The 19,969-nt window shown below is 42.0% G+C and overlaps 1 protein-coding gene across 1 annotated transcript in view; it reads right to left on the bottom strand.

Annotated features, from left to right (window-relative positions):
• Window positions 1-19,969, bottom strand: part of SLC2A9 (solute carrier family 2 member 9) — a 311,872-nt gene that overhangs the window by 216,540 nt on the left and 75,363 nt on the right. Inside the window, exon 7 of the mRNA XM_075849107.1 lies at window positions 3,515-3,647. Coding sequence (XP_075705222.1) covers window positions 3,515-3,647 — 133 coding nt within the window. The remainder of the gene's footprint in view (window positions 1-3,514; window positions 3,648-19,969) is intronic.

Raw genomic sequence — 19,969 nt, forward strand, 5'->3', positions numbered from 1 at the left:
AAGACTGTAAACTTCTGGCTATTTGTTTTATAGACCTCAAGATCATTTACAGCTATATAGAAGACTAATTACACAGACAATCGAGCAAATGTGCACATCATAAACTATATTAATCTATGCAAATACACAAAAAAACATTCATTAAGAAAACATTATGTAAACATATGAATGACATGTAAATAATTGCAAAACATGAATAACACAGGGCAAAAACCACAAAGATCCTGAAAAAAAAAAGTACATTTACCTAAAGGAGATATCTGTTCGGAGTTAGTAATTACAGAAATAATTGCACTACTTCCAGCAGATGAGAAAGCCAAGGGCCATATTAATCCTTGTCAAAACGTATTCTTAATCAAAAATATGGCTTCCCAAGTATGGCTTTTTTTTTTACTTTATCTGCTTATCAATGTCAAGTGAAAGAGAAGAGAAGACAAATGGTTTTGGTTTCATCAATCATAGAGAGAGAGAGAGTCCTACAATGCAAATTATCAGTGAGGTTGGTAGAAATGACAGATGGAGATTGCAGTAGGCACCATAAATCAGGAAGGATACACACTCTTTAGACTGGCAAGCTAAATTCCATGAGTATCCATATAGTTTCAGACTTGTAAGGCTGTGAACACTTTTGCACTGACTTTTTTTTTTATTGTTCATTTGCTTCCTGAAAGCAAAAATAAGCAACTTTCTAAAAGTAACTCCTTCATGTTACGACCAACGGGTTATGGACCACTGGGCTATTTCACCGCTGAGTGTAGCGGCTGGCAGGATATAACCAGACACAGACAGTAGCAAGTAGCTGGATGCAGGCTGCTAGTGGATAGCCGGATACAGGCTAATAACAGAGAGCTAGATACAGGCTGGTAGCGGATAGCTGGATACAGGCTGATAACAGAGAGCTGGATACAGGCTGGTAGTGGATAGCTGAATACAGGCTGGTAGCGGACTGGAATCAGATGTAAACGGGAACCTTTGCAGGACACAACTAGATTGCTCCAATGTTGCTGAGGCACCAGGTGGATTGTGGAGGTGCCTTAAATAGTCCAAGAACAAATAGGGATTAGTTGATGAGTTTTTTAATTGTGCACGCTGGCCTTTTAGGAGACGGTTGGAGCACGTGTGCACTAGGAGTTATACAGTTGCAAGCAGGGGAAGACAGCAGACGCTAGCGGCCAGCAGGACCGGGCCACCGGCAGGAAAGGTATGAGACCTGGTGCCAGGGACCGCCGACAGGAGCGGAACCCACTGCTGGCGTAACACTAGACCTAGCTGGTTGTCCTGTTGTTTCTGACAGAGAACCAAAAGCACACTGCTCCTGTATATGTCTGTTCTCTCTGCTCCAAGTTGCAAGTGTAATGTGAGCTAACAGGCTTGTAGAAACAGTGACCATGACTGGGCTGCAGCTCCACTGTATCTGTAACATGGCAGACAATAATAACAACTGTCTGTTAGCGAATTAGGAAGGAGAGGTCTACAGTACAAATGACTGAGCTTTGAAGGGAAAGGCTTTTGTTATAGATTAGGAGAAAGTGCTTCTCTATTTTTCATCAGATGAGCAGAGTGAACCTCTGTGTTGCTGTTTAATTTGTTATTATCATAAATTTTTACTTCCTCTCTATAAGCATTTAAAATGTTCTAAACTTCTAATGGACAGAAGATGAATGAAAGCCAGTGAGGATACATGTGCCTGTCTTACAGTGTGTTGGTTGGGCATGTATCATTTCTAAACATTTCTTATTAGCTCCCTCATCCACAACAGAATGATTAATTATACCGTTTCTTGGAGTGACGAGAATCTTGTGTAGTTTAGCAAGAAAAAATAGTCACATAATGTTGCTTCAACCAATAAGGGGAGAACTCCCATGGGGGAAAAAGATAACTTTTATCTTCTGTGTTAGTTGCTGTCAGCAGTTTACAGTCACCGGCGGCAGACATACATCGTCAACACAGGGCCTCTGTGCAAGAGTACATGGAGCCCTTGATGACAACAGTTGCTGGCCGTAGTCTACCATATTCATAGCTCTCCAGAAAAGTCCTCACTGTCGTGCGAGTCCACTAGTGATTGTGAGGCATAGATGGAAATGAGCGTAATCCCTTACATGTGATCTAAAAGACAGTAGGGAGTACTATTTTATTTTTTAGGGTAGCAGTAGGGAGCACTATTATTTTATTAAGGCAGCAGTGGCTCCTCTGCCTGCAGAGCCCCTGGCCAGCGGCACAGGTTGCACATACAGTTTTTCATCCGCTAACATTCACTATTTACGGTGTTCTGTAGAAAGCAGTTGGGTTATTGGGATGGCAGTTGTGCAAGAGCCCTCTTCTCTTTCAATTGACAGCGTCTGTATTCTGCTGATTGTACTAGGGAGAATCCCTGTAGCAACAATTACATGTTATATAAAGTACATGAGTTGTATATATATAGTGTATAGTGTTGCTATCCTCTCTTATCTAGGCCTCCAGCAGTACAATAGTGCTGTCATGAAATCCTTCTCCCTCTGCTGACCCTGTCACAGTCTACGCGGCAAAGCTGACAAGTGAACTGCAGAAAACAAGAAGTGTCAGCTTATTTTGTATGCTCTAGTGGCCAGTATAAAATATTGGAATATTTCAAGACATTTTTTAAATAACACAACCAAAAAATAAAAAAGGTTTAGAAAGGTATCATGGAATTGATCGAGACTGAAATTGATGGACCTGTGACTTTTTTTCAACCTATGTAACTGTGTAATAAAACATGATTTATACAATATGAAATTTTTTGATGATACATTCCCCTTAAAGGGGTTTTTCCAGGGTAGGCCATCAATGTACGATCAGGGTCTGATACTGTGATCATCACTTGTACACGTGTGGTATTGCAGCTTAGCCCCATTCAAGCACCAGATGTCAGACCCCTTCTAATCAAGCGATAATAGACTATCCAAAACATAGGTCATCAATGTTTTACTCCCGGAAAACCATTTTAATTTCACACCTTTTTACCATAGACAAGAGGAAGTCCAAGAAATGGCTCTATTCATGGTTAGGATAAGAGGAATCCATTGTGATGTTGCCTCCAAAGTTTTTGAAAATGATACAATTTAAAGGGGTTGTCCGGGATCAAGAAAAACAGGCCAAGGAGGGGTAAATGACATAAAATGTAAAAAGAAGCATTACTAGCCTTTTAAATTCCCTGCTACTCCAGTGCTGCTGCTCCTCATTGTTGTTTACGTACTGAGCTATAGCGATGATGTCATGTCAATACACATGACCGCTACAGCCACCACTGAGGCCAGTGGTCAAACAAGCAGGGAAATTAAAAGGTAAAGACTGTTATTATTTAATGCCATTTGACCTGTATTTTTTTGATCCAGGGCTACCCCTTTAAGTTTTTGTGCATTTTGATTGTGAAGTGAAAAATAACGTGTACTTGTTACTTCTAAAAACAGTTTCCATGACAGCACAAGTAGATAAATCCTACGTATCTACATGTCTCTGAAACATCACATTAGCACTATATCTTTCGGTGACGTACCTTTTTCAGCTTTCTTCGTATCTTGCTTTTCTAGTAAAAGGTATCGTGGACTTTCTGGAAAAAATGGCAAAGTCACAACTTGTATTGCTGCAGGAATCAGGATAAACCCAAACAAACAGGGCCACAGGGATTCCTAAAACATGGAAAAGGGAGGATTATTCAGAAGAACAATTTATTACATTTATTATTGCTGAAATACTGTGTATAGTTTGACAAAACCAATATTTAGAGGGAGCATCAGCAATTTATTGTGCCCCTATAGACTAATATAACTGGAGAATATACACTACCATACTGCGATCTACAGACAGACCTAAGAGAGTTGTGCAGTACGAGTCACACAATAAGGGCTTATTCACATGAACGTTGAATACATGCATGTGACGGCCATTAAAACGACGGACAGCACACGGATGCATGTATTTCAATGGGGCCGTTCACACAGCCGTTGTTCCAACGGACCGTGTGAAGGGTCCGTTGAAAAATAGAACATGTCCTATTATCTTCTGTTTTCACGGATCCTCCGTAGACTCAAGTCTATGGGGATCCGGGAAAATGGAACCCGCACGGGTGAAACTTGGACGTGAAAACGGCCGTTTCCCCACGTTCATGTGAGTAAGCCCTAAAACTGTAGCACAACTGAAGTGCAAATTTGCAACTTTTCTTGAGTCTATGTAAACATGTTAAAAATATGTTCTTCACCTGTATAAATTATGTGGTTAATAACTGCGTCGCAAAATCGTGGCAGTTCATGGAAAAACGTGTGCAGTTTTTGACCGCGCGGCACACTACCAACCGCCAACCGATGTGAACCCACACTAAATGTAGAATGAAAACTAATTTCATCCAGTACTACAATCCTGAATACCGCAGATTTTTCTGTTACTCTCTCTGTAATAGTCATTTATAAGTAAAGCAGTCTAACAAAGGAACATTTAAAGCAGAAATGGTCATCTCTATAGATACAATGTGGATTAAATTAATCTTTCCACAGCAGCAGGAGGGAAACTTTAAAACAAAATAGAGAAAAATAAAAGGATTTATTGCATTAGTTAACTGCTTGTAGTAAATGCATAGTACAAACAATTATAGATCAGTCTGCATGATACTAGTCCTAACATGTCACACATATTTATAATAGTCACACCATTAACGAGACCTGACCAGTGCGAATTATCAAATTTTCTAGATTTTAAAATGCTCAAAGAAAAGTATTCTGATTCTCACCCTTAGCTCTTGTACGGCATTATCAATATTGATTGTGATGTACACTGGAGAGAAGAACGGGTGCGAGAGAACTTGGCTTTGCTCAAACTTACATCAGAGCTTCCATTTTACCATGGGCCCTGGTACAAAAATTCAGCTTGGGCCCCCTACCCCTCCCCATCACCAGACCCCTGCCGCACAGCTATGCCCAGCCGCCTTACCCGACAGACCCCATGAATGCCTCCACAGTATAATACTCCCCATAGCTGACCCAACAGTATAATGCCCCATAGCTGCCCCCACACAGTATAATGCCCTCCATAGCTGCCCACACACAGTATAATGCCCCCCATAGCTGCCCCCACACAGTATAATGCCCACATAGATGCTCCCAAACAGTATAATGCCCCCCCAGAGCTGCCCCCACAGTATAATGCCCCCCATAGCTGCCCCACAGTATATTGCCACCCATAGCTGCCCCATACAGTATAATGCACTCCATACAATATAATGCCCCTATACAGTATAATGCCACCATACATTATAATGCCCCCATACCCCCCATAGCTGTGATAGCTGCGCCATACACTATAATGTCCCATACAGTATAATGCTCCCATAGCTGCCCCATACACTATAATGTCCCATACAGTATAATGCCCCCCATAGCTGCCACATACAGTATAATGCCCTCATACAGTATAATGCCCCCATAGCTGTCCCATACAGTATAATGCCCCCCATAGCTGTCCCATACAGTATAAAGCCAGCCATACAGTATAATGCTCTCCATAGCTGCCACATACAGTATAATACCCCCATACAGTATAGTGCCCCCATAGCTACAACATACAGTATAATTCCCCCATACAGTATAAAGCCCCCCATAGCTGTCCCATACAATATAATGCCACCCACACAGTATAATGCCCCCATAGCTGCCCCATACAGTATAATACCCACCATACAGTATAATGCCCTCCATAGCTGCCACATACAGTATAATGCCCCCATACAGTATAATGCCCCATACAGTATAATGCCCCCTAAAGCTGCCCCACACCGTATAATGCCCCCATATAGAATAATGCCCCATACATTATAATGCCCCCTATAGCTGTCCATACAGTATAATGCCCCCTATAGCTGTCCCATACAGTATAATGCTCTTCTTAGCTGTCCTATACAGTATAATGCCCCCATATAGCATAATGCCCACTCAGCAGCTACCATATGAGCCCCCCTCCCATACCCAGTATAATGCCCCCCCTCCCATACCCAGTATAATGCCCTCATATGTACGTACTTAATAGAAAAACATTAACATAATTACATACCTATCCCCATTCCCATGACGGATGGAGGATCCTTCTCCTCCTCTACACTGTGCTGTGAGTGACTCGGCGCAGACAGGTGTGATGACGTCACTATATCGCGCCTGCCTGCGCCGAGCCGCTCGCGGCACAGTGAATGTTGGAGCAAGGCTCCAGCATTAAATTGAACTGTATTTGCATCCTGATGTCAGTGCTGTGTGGCAACTGCGACAGTTGCGAACCCTATAGCTACGCCACTGCCGGAAACCCCAAGAGAATATCATAGCCCAGGTGTGAACATAGCCTGAGCCATTGCCCATATTGTATATGAATAGACAGTTCAGGATCCATTAAATGACCCCTGCTTATTTGGGCAAACACAATTATGCCCAATGACTGCCTGGGAATTAACCCTTTCCCGACCGCCTACTGTCTTTTGATGATGGGCGGTGCAGGTCTTGTGTGTTCAGTGACGTCTTTTGGCATTGGTGTAGGAAAGGTTTATGAGCACTCCAATGAGCGCTTATTTTCTAAGCCGGAGCTGTTACTAAAAGTTCCTGTACTTAGAGCAGCCTCCTGAATATGGCTGGGATCGAGAAACCCTTTGAATAGGCTGGGATCTGTTTAAAACTTTTGATCGGTCTGTGACCGTGGCATGCTCAACGGGGACACCTCTCTTTGATCGCGTCACTGAAATCCTGGTGATGCTATTGGAGACTGGTGGAAGTCAGTCCTGGGGACCTAGAATGGACCCCAAGGCTGTCTGTTCTGTAGGCCTGCTGTTAGGGCATGCTATTCACCCAAAAAATAGTTAACCGATAAGTCCCAGGAACCCAAAAATAGTACAAATGAAAACTACATTTCATCCTGCATAAAAAAAAAAATCCCACATACAGCTGAAAAAAGTTATGGCTCTTGGAATGCGGCAACATAAAAAAATACTTGTGTTTTTAAACTGAAAAAAATCTAATTTACTTTAGACCAAGTGGGCGTTGTACAGGGGAGTGTATGACGCTGACCAATCAGTGACCAATCAGCGTCATGCACTCCTCTCCATTCATTTACACAGCGCATAGGGATCCTTTTAGATCGCTATGTGCTGTCTTATACTATATAACGATACTGAAGTGTTTAGACGGTGAATAGACATTCCAATTTTATTCACAATCTCTGCACTTCGTTACTCTGTCTGTGGTAGTTACAGCAGAGGAAGCGTAATCTCGTTGTAACCTGTCATCTACAGCGTAATCTCGCGAGATTACGCTTCCTCTGCTGTAACTACCATAGAAACAGTAACGAAGTGCAGAGATTGTGAATAGACATCCCGTGGAATGTCTATTCACTGTCTAAACACTTTGGTATTGATAATGTGTTAGTATAAGACAGCACATACTGATCTAAAAGGATCCCTATGCGCTGTCTAAATGAACGGAGAGGAGTGCATGACGCTGATTGGTCAGCATCATACACTCCTCTGTACTATGCCCACTTGGTCTAAAGTAAAAACACGCCCCTTGGGCTTTAACCCCTTAAGGACGCAGCCTAGTTTTGGCCTTAAGGCTCAGAGCCCATTTTTCAAATCTGACATATTTCACTTTATGTGGTAATAACGTCGGACTGCTTAAACCTATCCAAGCGATTCTGAAATTGTTTTCTTGTGACACATTGGGCTTCATGTTCATGGTAAAATTTGGTCGATATATTCAGTGTTTATTGGTGAAAAATTGCAAAATTTAGGGAAAATTTAGAAAAAATAGCATTTTTCAGAATTTAAATGCATCTGCTTGTAAAACAGACGGTTATACCACCCAAAATAGTTACTAGTTCCCATATGTCTACTTTAGATTGGCATCGTTTTTTGAACATTCTTTTATTTTTCTTGGATGTTACAATGCTTAGAACATACACAGCAATTTCTCATATTTTTAAGAAAACTTCAAAAGCCTTTTTTTTAAGGTACCTCTTCAGTTCTGAAGTGGCTTTGAGAGGCCTATGTATTAGAAACCCTGATAAAACACCCCATTTTAAAAACTAGACCCCTCAAAGTATTTAAAACAGCATTTAGAAAGTTTTTTAACCCTTCAGGCATTTCACAGGAATTAAAGCTAAGTGGAGGTGAAATTTGCAAATTTCATTTTTCTTGCTGAATTTACATTTTATTCAATTTTTTTTCTGTAACAGAGAAGGTTTTACCAGAGAAACACTGCTAAATATGTATTGTCCAGATTCTGCAGTTTTTAGAAATGTCCCACATGTGGCCCTACTGCGCTCGTGGAATAAAACACAAGCCCCAGAAGCAAAGAAGCACCTAGTGCATTTTGAGGCCTCTTTTTTATTAGAATATATTTTAGGCAGCATGCCAGGTTTGAAAAGGTGTTGAGGTGCCAAAACAGTAGGAATCCCCCAATAGTGACCCCATTTTGGAAACTACACCCCTCAAGGAATTAATTTATGGTTGTTGTTACCATTTTGACCGCACAGTTTTTTCACAGCACCTATTTGAATTGGGCTGTGAAATTAAAAAAATGTCATTTTTTCCAATAAAATGTAATTTGTGATCAAAATTTCTTATTTTCACAGGGAACAAAATGCGGCAATACCCCATTTGTGGTGATAAACTGCCGTTTGGGCCCATAGGAGGGCTCAGAAGGAAGGGAGCGCTATGTGTTTGTTGGAGTCCAGATTAGATGGATTGGTTTTCGGGTGCCATGTCGCATTTGCAGAGCCCCAGAGGTATCAAAGCAAAGGAAACCCACCATATGTGACCCCATTTTGGAAACTGCACCCCTCAAGGAATTCAAATATTGTTGTTGTTACAATTTTGACTGCACAGTTTTTTCACAGCACCGATTTGAATTGGGCTGTGAAATGAAAAAAATTTCATTTTTTCCAATAAGATGTCATTTTTTATCAAAATTTCTTATTTTCACAGGGAACAAAATACTCCATTTTGTTGCCCAATTTGTCCTGAGTGCAGCAATACCCTATTTGTGGCGATAAAATGCCGTTTGGGCCCATGTGAGGCCTCAGAAGGGAAGGAGTGCTGTGTGTTCTTTGGAGTGCAGATTTTGCTGGTTTGGTTTTCAGGTGCCATGTCGCATTTGCAGAGCCCCAGAGGTATCAAAGCACTGGAAACCCACCAGAAGTGACCCCATTTTGGAAACTACACCCCTCAAGGAATTCATTTATGGGTGTTGTGACCATTTTGACCCCATAGTTTTTTCACAGAACTTATTTGAATTGGGCTGGGAATTAAAACAAAATTAATGTTTTACAATAATATGTCGTTTTGGCTGAAAATTTCTTATTTTCGCAAGAAACAAAATACCCCATTCTGTTGCGCAATTTGTTCTGAGTGCCGCAATACCCCATTTGTGGTGATAAACTGCGGTTTGGGCCCATAGGAGGGCTCAGAAGGAAAGGACCACCATTTGGCCTACTGGGGATTTTCTGGTGCGAAGTCATGTATGCAGAAGCCCCTGAGGTACCAGTACAGTTGAAACCCGCAAGAAGTGACCCCGTTTTAAAAACGACACCCTTAAGGCATTCATCTAGAGGTGTAGTGAGCATTTTGACCGGAGACATACACCCCATAAACTGTAATGTGGGTTCAACTGGGTACGGCAATACCCTACATGTGGCTGTTATCAGCTGCCTGGGCACACAGCAGGGCCCAGAGGGGAAAGACGAGGGGGGATAAGCTGTGCGGAGTGCATCAGGGTAAGTAAAATTGGGGTAAATTATAAACCAAGGGATGTATGATAAATTTGAAAACACTCTTTCATACAGAGCTCTGGCTTTTCGGGACATGTGTCACATTGATATATTGTGTCCTCCCTTATCCCGCTCTTATATCAGACTTTGCACCTCTTTTGACTTTTTCCCTTCTTGCCAGTTTGGGGAACTTCTCCTGGAAAGTGTTGCCCTGGTACGATGCGTGTGGCCTCGCTTCCAGAAGTACTGGGTGCCCCCCCCCCCCTTCTTGGTCCCTAAAGATTAGGTTCTTGATAATCACCTCTTGAAATTCCAGGAAAGTTCCCCTCTGGCCTGCACATCGACGTAGCACGTACACATTGTACAAAGCCATAAGTATGATGTGCACGGCCAGCTTCTTATACCACACCGCATGGCGCTGCAGGGCTTCAGGACTTGATCTGACAAGTCCACCCCTCCCATGTACCTATTGTAGTCCAGGATGCAGTCTGTTTTGGGCGTCTCTGTACTGGTACCTCGTATTGGTACATGGGTACTGGTGTGACATCTCTCTTGTCCTTGTACTTGACACACAATATGTTGCTGCTAGATTTTGCCCTGCTCTCACCCCTTCTGAGTGTTTGCCCAAGCAGAGTCTTAGGGAAGCCTCTCAGATTTCTTCTAGCAGTGCCGCATGCCGCAGGACTTTTGGAAGCGAGGCAGTTGAAGAGTGGGACGCTGGTATAAAAATTATCCAGGTAGAGGTGGTGACCCTGGTCCAGCAGTGGGTGCACCAAATCCCACGCAATTTTTGCATTAACTCCCAGTAAGGGGGGGGGCATTCTGGGGACTGAGCACCGGTGTCCTTCCCTTCATATATCCCAAATTTGTAGGTATACCCTGATGCACTCTCACACAGCTTATATATCTTCACGCCATACCTTGCCCTCTTACCCGGCAGGTACTCGCGGAATTGAACCCTCCCTTTAAAATGTACCAAGGACTCATCAAGAGAAATACAATTCTCGGGGGTGTATGCTTGGGAAAACCGGGCACTGAAAAAGTCTAATAGGGGTCTCCGTTTATACAAACGGTCAAAACTGGGGTCATCTCTGGGTGGGCACGGCTCATTATCAGTATAATGTAAGAAGCGAAGTATTGCCTAATTTATTTATTTTTTTAGGTTCTAGTTCAGTTCTGAAGTTGCTTTGAGGGGCCCATATATTAGAAACCCCTATCAAACACCCCATTTTAGAAACTAGACCCCTCAAAGTATTCACAACAGCATTTAGAAAGTTTATGAACCCTTTAGGTGTTTCACAGAAATTTAGAGCAAAGTAGAGGTGAAATTTACATTTTTTTTTTCTCAGAAAATCCTCTTTATACCATTTTTTTTATAACACAAGAGGTTTTATCAGAGAAACGCAACTTAATACGTATTGCCCAGATTCTGCAGTTTTGAGAAATATCCCACATGTGGCCCTAGTGCGGTAATGGACTGAAGCACCGGCCTCCGAATCAAAGGAGCACCTAGTGGATTTTGAGGCCTCTTTTTTATTAGTCAAAAATAGGGATTTTGCAAATACCCTCACTTTTTTTAATTTTATATAAAGTGAGTTTTGGGAACCACAAAGATGTATATCACCAATTTATACTGATTTTATTTAGGAAGTAGGGAGAAAGGGAAAGAGTTGTGGTTCCTATGTGAAATTGAGAATAATAAAAATAATAAACTTTATTGACTAATTAGTTTTAAAATTATTAAAATTTTTACAAATGTCCAATGTAGGTCAGAATAAATTGCAATGCAGGTGACCCCTTATCCTGCACTATGAGAGCAAAATTTGCCTATTAATAGTTAACCATCCAATGCTATTGTCATACAAAAACCATATTCAGATCTTTTGCTGAAATTGATAAATTAATTATTTTGAATTGTGCTCTGTGATGGGCTGAGTAGACATCTGATAACAGTAGTATAATGATCTTTATTCCAAGTGTGCAATATTGTGTGCACTGAATAAATCAGCATTTGCTGCTAGTCAGTGGACACTGTATCAGTTTCTTAAAATTCTCTTATGTGCACCGAGTGTATCATAAATGTTGTCAGTTAGTAAACATTGTATCAATTTCTTGAGATTCTCATGAATGCACTGAGTGTATCAGCATTCAATGTTAGTTAATAGGCATTGTATCTATTTGTTGAGGTTCTCTTGTATATACTGAATATATCAGCATTAATTGTTAATCAATAAACACTATTGCAGCGTCTCAAGATTTTTTGGTATAAATACCAAATATAATAGGCAGAAGCACGATAGGATATTGTGCTAGAGTTTGAGCATTTAAATTGTAGTTGCTGAACAGTGATGCGGTAACCTGTATGAATAAGCGCCACAAAAAATGCCCCAATTCTTAAGTGCTTGCTGTCAGTTTTCACCTTGTGTTCGTGGGAAGTCGTAGGCAGCAGCACATTAAGGTATTTTGGCTAGATAGCCTGTGTGTTCCACCTTTATAGATGGAGCACACCTATAATCCTCACTATTGGGGTCAGCAGCGTTGTAATTGTCGTGCTGGAATTTTTGGTTGTTTAAACAGCGATGTAGTGACTTATGTGAAATAAGCACTACTGAAAGCCCTGATTCTTAGGTGCTTGCTGTCAGTTACCACCGTAGTATGTGGGAGACCGTCAGCAGCAGCAGTGTGAATGGCATACAACGCTGATCCTCGCAAATAGGATCAGCAGCGATGCAGCTCGTCTATTTGAAGATGGCAGTGCACTATGTAAGGTGCCCTATTAATTAGGTGCTTGCTGTCTGTTCTCACCGTCATCACGGAAGAAACAGTGAATAGCAGCGTGGTGTAATAAAGTGGCTGAACAGCCTGTATATATCGATTTGCTGATTCAGAGAACGCTGTCAGGGATTCAACCCAGCAGCGTGGTGTAATAAAGTGGCTGAACAGCCTGTATGTATCGATTTGCTAATTCAGAGAACGCTGTCAGGGATTCAACCCAGCAGCGTATGACAAAATGCAGGCACCGCTCTCTTCCAGGGAGCAGCGTTTATACATACAAGTCGTTGCCGACTATTGATTAATGTTATAGGTAGCATTAGGTAGAGTTAGGACCTTAAACATTGGTTGCTAAATTTGGACTAAACACCCGACGCGCGTTTCGCCGGCATTCCGGCTTCCTCTTGGGGTGTAACCCGCCGGTTCTGACGCCCTTATATATGGTAAGTGCTGATTGACAGCTAAGGGGGCCAATGAGGTTGTTTTAAGTATTAGGGTATGTTCACACGCACTAATTACGGACGTAATTCGTGCGTTTTTGCCCCGAATTACGTCCGAAAATAGCGCCTCAATAGCGCTGACAAACATCTGCCCATTGAAAGCAATGGGCAGACGTTTGTCTGTTCACACGAGGCGTATATTTACTCACCGCTGTCAAATGACGGCGCGTAAATAGACACCCGCGTCAAAGAAGTGACCTGTCACTTCTTTGGCCGTAATTGGAGCCGTTATTCATTGACTCCAATGAATAGCAGCGCCAATTACGTCTGTAATGGACGCGGCGTTCAAGCGCCTGCACATGCCGTTACGGCTGAAATTACGGGGATGTTTTCAGGCTGAAACATCCCCGTAATTTCAGCCGTTTCGGACGCCCTCGTGTGTACATACCCTTACAGTGTGTGGATGACAGGTGGATTAATTTCCAAGTATCTGTCAAAAGGCTCAGTATTATTTATTTACAGAAAGATCAATTCCTAGAAGAGTTTTAATTTGATATTAAGTATTACTCATAGTTTCTTATATTTGTTTTAATTAATAAGTTGCTTATACATATGTGAATCTTTGAAATGTTAGATTTTTGTTTTTGTTTTGCACCATGCCTGATCAGATAAAGTGAAAAGAAAAGAATTTTTATATTATTATCAAATAATAAATACATGAATAATAGATTGATCATACTCATCACTCCCTATCTAATTTATATTTATTTTAATGTCTGAAGTATATATATTGATACATGTTCACATACATATCCCCAATTTTATTCTCCACTTTAAATTGTTTTTCCAATTATAGACTGTCTGTTGTTTTATGTTTTTATTTTTGTACTAGAGTGACTTTCATAAGTAGTATTCAAATAGTTGAAATTATTTAGAGGAAAGGAGAGTTAGAGGCTAATTATTTATCATATTAAATTATTGCGTTTTTTATTCCTCACGTGCTTGTGCTGGAATGCCAGATAGGATCAATTATTCTAGGTTATGGGCCACAAAGATTTTTCTTTTTTATTATAAATTTATAGCAATTTTTAGGGTGTCTCCTTTGATGTAAAGTTTGTATTCACAGAAAACAACCAAAATTAAAACTCTCATTTAGGCCATTTGGACTAACTGAGTTCATCTGAAATATCCACTGACTTTCCCTTTTTAAAAGAGCTTCATCTAGGTTGCCTCCTCTTATACCCATTTTGAGTTGGCAGATTGCCCATCCTTTGAGATTTGTCAATTATTTTTATAACACAAGAGGTTTTATCAGAGAAACACAACTTAATACGTATTGCCCAGATTCTGTAGTTTTGAGAAATATCCCACATGTGACCCTAGTGTGGTAATGGACTGAAGCACCGGCCTCCGAAGCAAAGGAGCACCCAGTGGATTTTGAGGCCTCTTTTTTATTAGGCACCATGTCCGGTTTGAAGAGGTCTTATGGTGCCAAAACAGTGGAAACCCCCAAAAGTGACCCCATTTTGGAAACTAGACCCCTTGAGGAATTCATTGTAGTTTTCTTGCGGCTTTTTGATCAGTTTTTATTCTATTTTGAGGTGGCGTGGTGACTAAAAAACAGCAATTCTACTATTATTTTTTTATTCTATTTTTTTTACAGCGTTCACGGTGCGCTATAAATGACATATTCACTTTATTCTGCGGGGCGATACGATTACGGCAATACCATATGTTTAGAGAGTTTTTTTTATGTCTTTATGGCGTTTGCACAATAAAATAAGTTTTGTAAAAAATCATTCACTTTTTGTGTTACCTTATTCTAAGAGCCAGAACTTTTTTATTTTTCCATCAATAAAGCCGTGCGAGGACTTATTTTTTGCGTAATGAACTGTAGTTTCGATCAGTACCATTTTTAGGCACATGCGACTTTTTGATCTCTTTTTATTCCATTTTTTGGGAGTTGAAGTGACCAAACAATTGTGATTGTGGTACGGTTTATTATTATTTTCTTTTACGGCGTTCACCGTGCGGGATAAATAACGAAATATTTTTTTCGTTCAGGCCGTTACGGATACGGCGATACCAATTATGTATCGTTTATTTGTTTGTACATATATTTTTATTAATAATAAAGGACTGATAAGGTAAAAAGGGGGATTTTTACTTTTAACACTTTTAAAACTTTTATTTTCTTATTTTTACACATCTTTTTTTTACTTTTTTTTTACTTTATTACTTTGTCCCATTAGGGGACTTGAGGGCAGGAGGCCCTGATCGCTATTCTAATACACTGCACTACATGCGTAGTGCAGTGTATTAGAACTGTCAGCTACTCACTGACAGCAAGCATAGTGGGTCCTGACTTTGTCAGGACCCACTAGGCTTCCGTCGATGGCATAGCCGGACGCCATTGTTTGGTGTCCGGTTGCCATAGTCACCATTGCCGGCCGCTATCGTGTAGCGATGGCAGCTTAACCCCTAAAAAGCTGCGATCTCTATTGAACGCGGCTTTTAAGGGGTTAATCAGCGGGGACACAGCGATCGGTCCCCGCTGTAGGAGCTGTGACAGCTCCTGTATGTGTCGGGAATGTTGCAAATTCTGTGTGACGTTACTGCCACTAGGCATCTCCCTTCCTGTAATCTGCTCTCCACCCCCTGTTGTCAAGCAAAATCTATTCCTGGTTATAGAGCAGAATTGACGGACTGCAGAAAGTGGTGGTGTGTCTCTTCACTGTCTGTCCATACAAGTCTATGGAGAGGAAAGGGGGGGAGCAGAAGGAGGAAACAGGGAGAGAAAGAAATACAGAAACGCTACAAACAAACCTATGTAGAGGGGAGGGGGAGCAGGAGGAGGAAGCAGGAAGAAAAATCAGAAGCGGAGTAAGAAAGATGCAGAGATGCTGCAGTTTCCTGGTAAGATTTCTATATCATCCAAGTCCTGGATTCTCATCCGCACTGCTAATTACCACTGCATAATGTCCTCCATGCTGCTGCAGCTTAAATATGTATATATATATATATATATATATATATATATATATATATATATATATATATATATATATATATATATATATATATGTATATATATATATGTATGTGTGATAGATAGAGATAGGAGAGCATGATTCTCCTCGTCTATGTGTGCACTGTATAGAAAACATGATAGCATTTAGGCTTTACCCACTATTTTAGAGACAACTGAAAATTACAGAAGCAGTATGCAGAGGGGATAACTTCTAAACAATGCAGCATACAGGTCATATAATGGCCAGTAATAGTGTTATTCTTCATCTACACACGTATGACAGCTTATTCTAAAAAGTCCCCTGAAAAGTTAGGTATGCTTTAAGGCTAAAATAGTTAAAAAGTTGTTAAGGGTTTAAAGTGGTTGCCTGTGGTGATAAAGTAAAATAGTATCCACTGTTAACAATCATCAGTAAATCATTTGGTAGCTGTAGAGAAAACATTTCTTCCATCTTTTTTCCATTAGTTGCATAGTTGCTTCAAAATAAATTATTTTCTATAATGACTGCAAGCTCCTAAAATGAATCTGTTCCGGCTCAAAAATTCACTACGGGCCAGGTATTTTAGCAAGAAACAGCAACATTTCTTTTAAGGTAATTTTGTATTTAATCGGCCGGCTAACCTATTGATTTCTACCATGTGTTGAGCTAGCAGTTATGGTGGGTACAGTTAGTACAGTACTTCTCTGTGCTAGTCTGGTCTTAGCCTCCGCTTTTAAGATGTGGTTTACAAGTTTTTTGCATTTTTAACATGTAAAAGCTTTTGATACAATAATTGAGTTTTCGTGTCTTTCTACCTGAATTGTAGATTAGCACACATGGCACCCCTTCCTAGGATTCTTCACATTCTGTAACATGCCACTGTCTTCTCTTCCAGTTGTTAGCACTTAGTTGTATCTCGTAAGAATTTTTTTTATGACAAATTCTTTTCCAGTTTGTTTTGGAAGTTTAACTAATACTTTAATTAAAAATGCCAGTTGTTACTTTAAAGTCTATAGTAAAATATTGAAATGTCTATATACACAGCATTTTGGTTTGTGCTGTTTTTGTTGAATTTTTGGGGTCACTGACAGGGACGGCCCTAGGATAGATGGCGCCCTGTGCGAAACGATCTTTCGACGGCCCAGCCCATCATTAAAAAAAAATGCCCCATAAAAGAATTATAATGCCCCTTTAGTGCCCCCATACAGTATAATAATAATATTTAATAATATATTTCAACCCCTTCAAGGACACAGTATTTTGTCCTCTAATTGTGCCCACACTATTATGCCACCTGTAGTACCCCTACACAGTATAATGTCTGCTTAGTGGCCCCCACACAGTATAGTGCCCCCTGTAGATTTTGCCATATAGCCTCCCTGTAGACAGTGCAATAATCCCCCACCTCCTTTTTGTAGATCGTGCCATACAGCCACCCCACCTCCCCGTTGTAGACAGTGCCATACAGTCCCCCACCTCCCCCTTGTAGACAGTGCCATACAGTCTCCCACCTCCCCCTTGTAGACAGTGCCCCCAAACAAAAACAAAAATTGTACTCACCTAGGCCCTGTTCCCATGACGAACTGAGCTGCACCATGATGGGATCCTGTAGCCTAGTACAGAGTTTCCCAACCTTTTCAGACTCGAGGCAGCACTGGAAAAATAAAATTTCCTCAAGGCCCCCCTACCAAATTTTTTTTCTAGAAAGACAGAAAATGGCTAAGAACAAGCACTACACTCGTAGGGTATGTTCACAAACGTTTTTTGTAAGGCAAAAAAAATCTGCCTCTAAATTCCTTCAGCAACTGACAGCGTTGTGTGACCTTTTTTTTGTGTTTTTTCTTAAGCTGTTGAAGCGAATGCAAAAGACGCAGGAAAAAAAGCTCCAAACGAGCGCCGCAGATATTTTCTGCCTCTTATTAATTTCAATTGGAGGTCAGAGGCGGAAACCCCTTGAAGACCATCAGCCCCCCACTCACAGTAAAATGACCATCAGCCCCCCGCTCACAGTAAAATGACCATCAGCCCACCACTCACAGTTTCCCCCTGTAGGTAGCGCCACACAGCCTCTTGTAGGTAGCACCACACAGCTCCTTGTGGGTAGCGCCACACATCCCCCTTGTGGGTAGCACCACACAGCCCCCTTGTAGGTAGTGCCACACAGCCACCTTGTAGGTAGCGCCAGACAGCCCCCTTGTAGGTAACGCCAGACAGCCCCCTTGTAGATAGCGCCACACAGCCCCCTGTAAAGAGCGCCACACAGCCCCCTGTAGAGTGCGCCACACAGCCCCCTGTAGAGTGCGCCACACAGCCCCATGTAAGGAGTGCAACACAGCCCCCTGGTAGGAAGTGCTGCACAGCCCCCTGCTATGGAGTGCCGCACAGCCCCCTGGTAGGGAGTTCCACGCAGACCCCTGGTAAGGAGTGCCGCAAAGACCCCTGGTAGGGAGTGCCACACAGCCCACAGCTCCCTGGTAGGGAGTGCCACACAGCCCCCTGGTAAGGAGTGCCGAAAAGACCCCTGGTAGGGAGTGCCACACAGCCCACAGCTCCCTGGTAGGGAGTGCCACACAGCCCCCTGGTTGGTAGTGCCCCACAGCCCCCTGGTTGGTAATGCCACACAGCCCACAGCCCCCTGGTAGGTAGTGCCACACTGCCCACAGCCCCCTGGTTGGTAGTGCCACACAGCCCACAGCTCCCTGATTGGTAGTGGCACACAGCCCACAGCCCTCTGGTTGGTAGTGCCACACAGCCCACAGCCCCCTGGTTGGTAGTGCCACACAGCCCACAGCCCCCTGGTTGGTAGTGATACACAGCCCATAGCCCCCCGGTTGGTAGTGCCACGCAGCCCACAGCCCCTTGGTTGGTAGTGCCACACAGCCCACAGCCCCCTGGTTGTTAGTGCCACACTGCCCACAGCCCCCTTGTAGTGCAAGGACTACGAAATGACCTTGATAGCTGGCGGTCAATAGACATTCAAAAAAGGACAACTGTGCAGGAGCACACAAAATACCCAGCTTTCCCAGCTATCAAATAAATGTGTGGAAATAAACCAAGATATAACTTTTATTTAATCTAGCTAAAAGGATTAATCCTTTACTCAGACTAAATAAAAGTTATAACTTAGTTTATTTCCACACATTTATTTGATAGCTGGGAAAGCTGGGTATTTTGTGTGCTCCTGCACAGTTGTCCTTTTTTGAATGTCTATTGTCCGCCAGCTATCGGTCATTTCGTAGTCCTTGCACTACCTACAAGGGGCTGTGGGCAGTGTGGCACTACCTACCAGGGGGCTGTGGGCTGTGTGGCACTACCAACCAGGGGGCTGTGGGCTGTGTGGCAGTACCAACCAGTGGGCTGTGTGGCACTACCTACTAGTTTTTAATCCTTTTAGCTAGATTAAATAAAAGTTATATCTTAGTTTATTTCCACACATTTATTTGATAGCCGGGAAAGCTGGGTATTTTGTGTGCTCCTGCACAGTTGTCCTTTTTTGTAGGTAAAACCGAAAGAAGGCCATACTACAAATGCACACAGACAGGTCAGAAACGCTGATGAAGGAGAGTGAACAGGTGCATTAAATAATAATAGCCACTCCCACTAGTCTTGAGGGGAGTGGCGTGTAGTGCATGTGATGTGTAGTAAAAAATAAATTACTTACACACTATCCCTCCATGTTTCACACACTTGCACCCCATTATTCATTTATTTTTAGTTTAGGCACTTTACTCATTACTGCCCCCTGTATTTCACATTATTATCACTTGCACATACACCATTCATTTATTTTTTACTACACATCACATGCACTACACGCCACTCCCCTCAAGACTAGTGGGAGTGGCTATTATTATTTAATGCACCTGTTCACTCTCCTCCATCAGCGTTTCTGACCTGTCTGTGTCCATTTGTAAGTATGGCCTTCTTTCTGTGTTTTTGTGTAGATGTCCCCTTGTTTTTCTGTGTTTGGCTTTTTTGTAGGTAGTGCCACACAGCCCA

The sequence above is a fragment of the Rhinoderma darwinii genome, chromosome 1, assembly GCF_050947455.1.
Source record: "Rhinoderma darwinii isolate aRhiDar2 chromosome 1, aRhiDar2.hap1, whole genome shotgun sequence".
Classification (NCBI taxonomy): domain Eukaryota; kingdom Metazoa; phylum Chordata; class Amphibia; order Anura; family Rhinodermatidae; genus Rhinoderma; species Rhinoderma darwinii.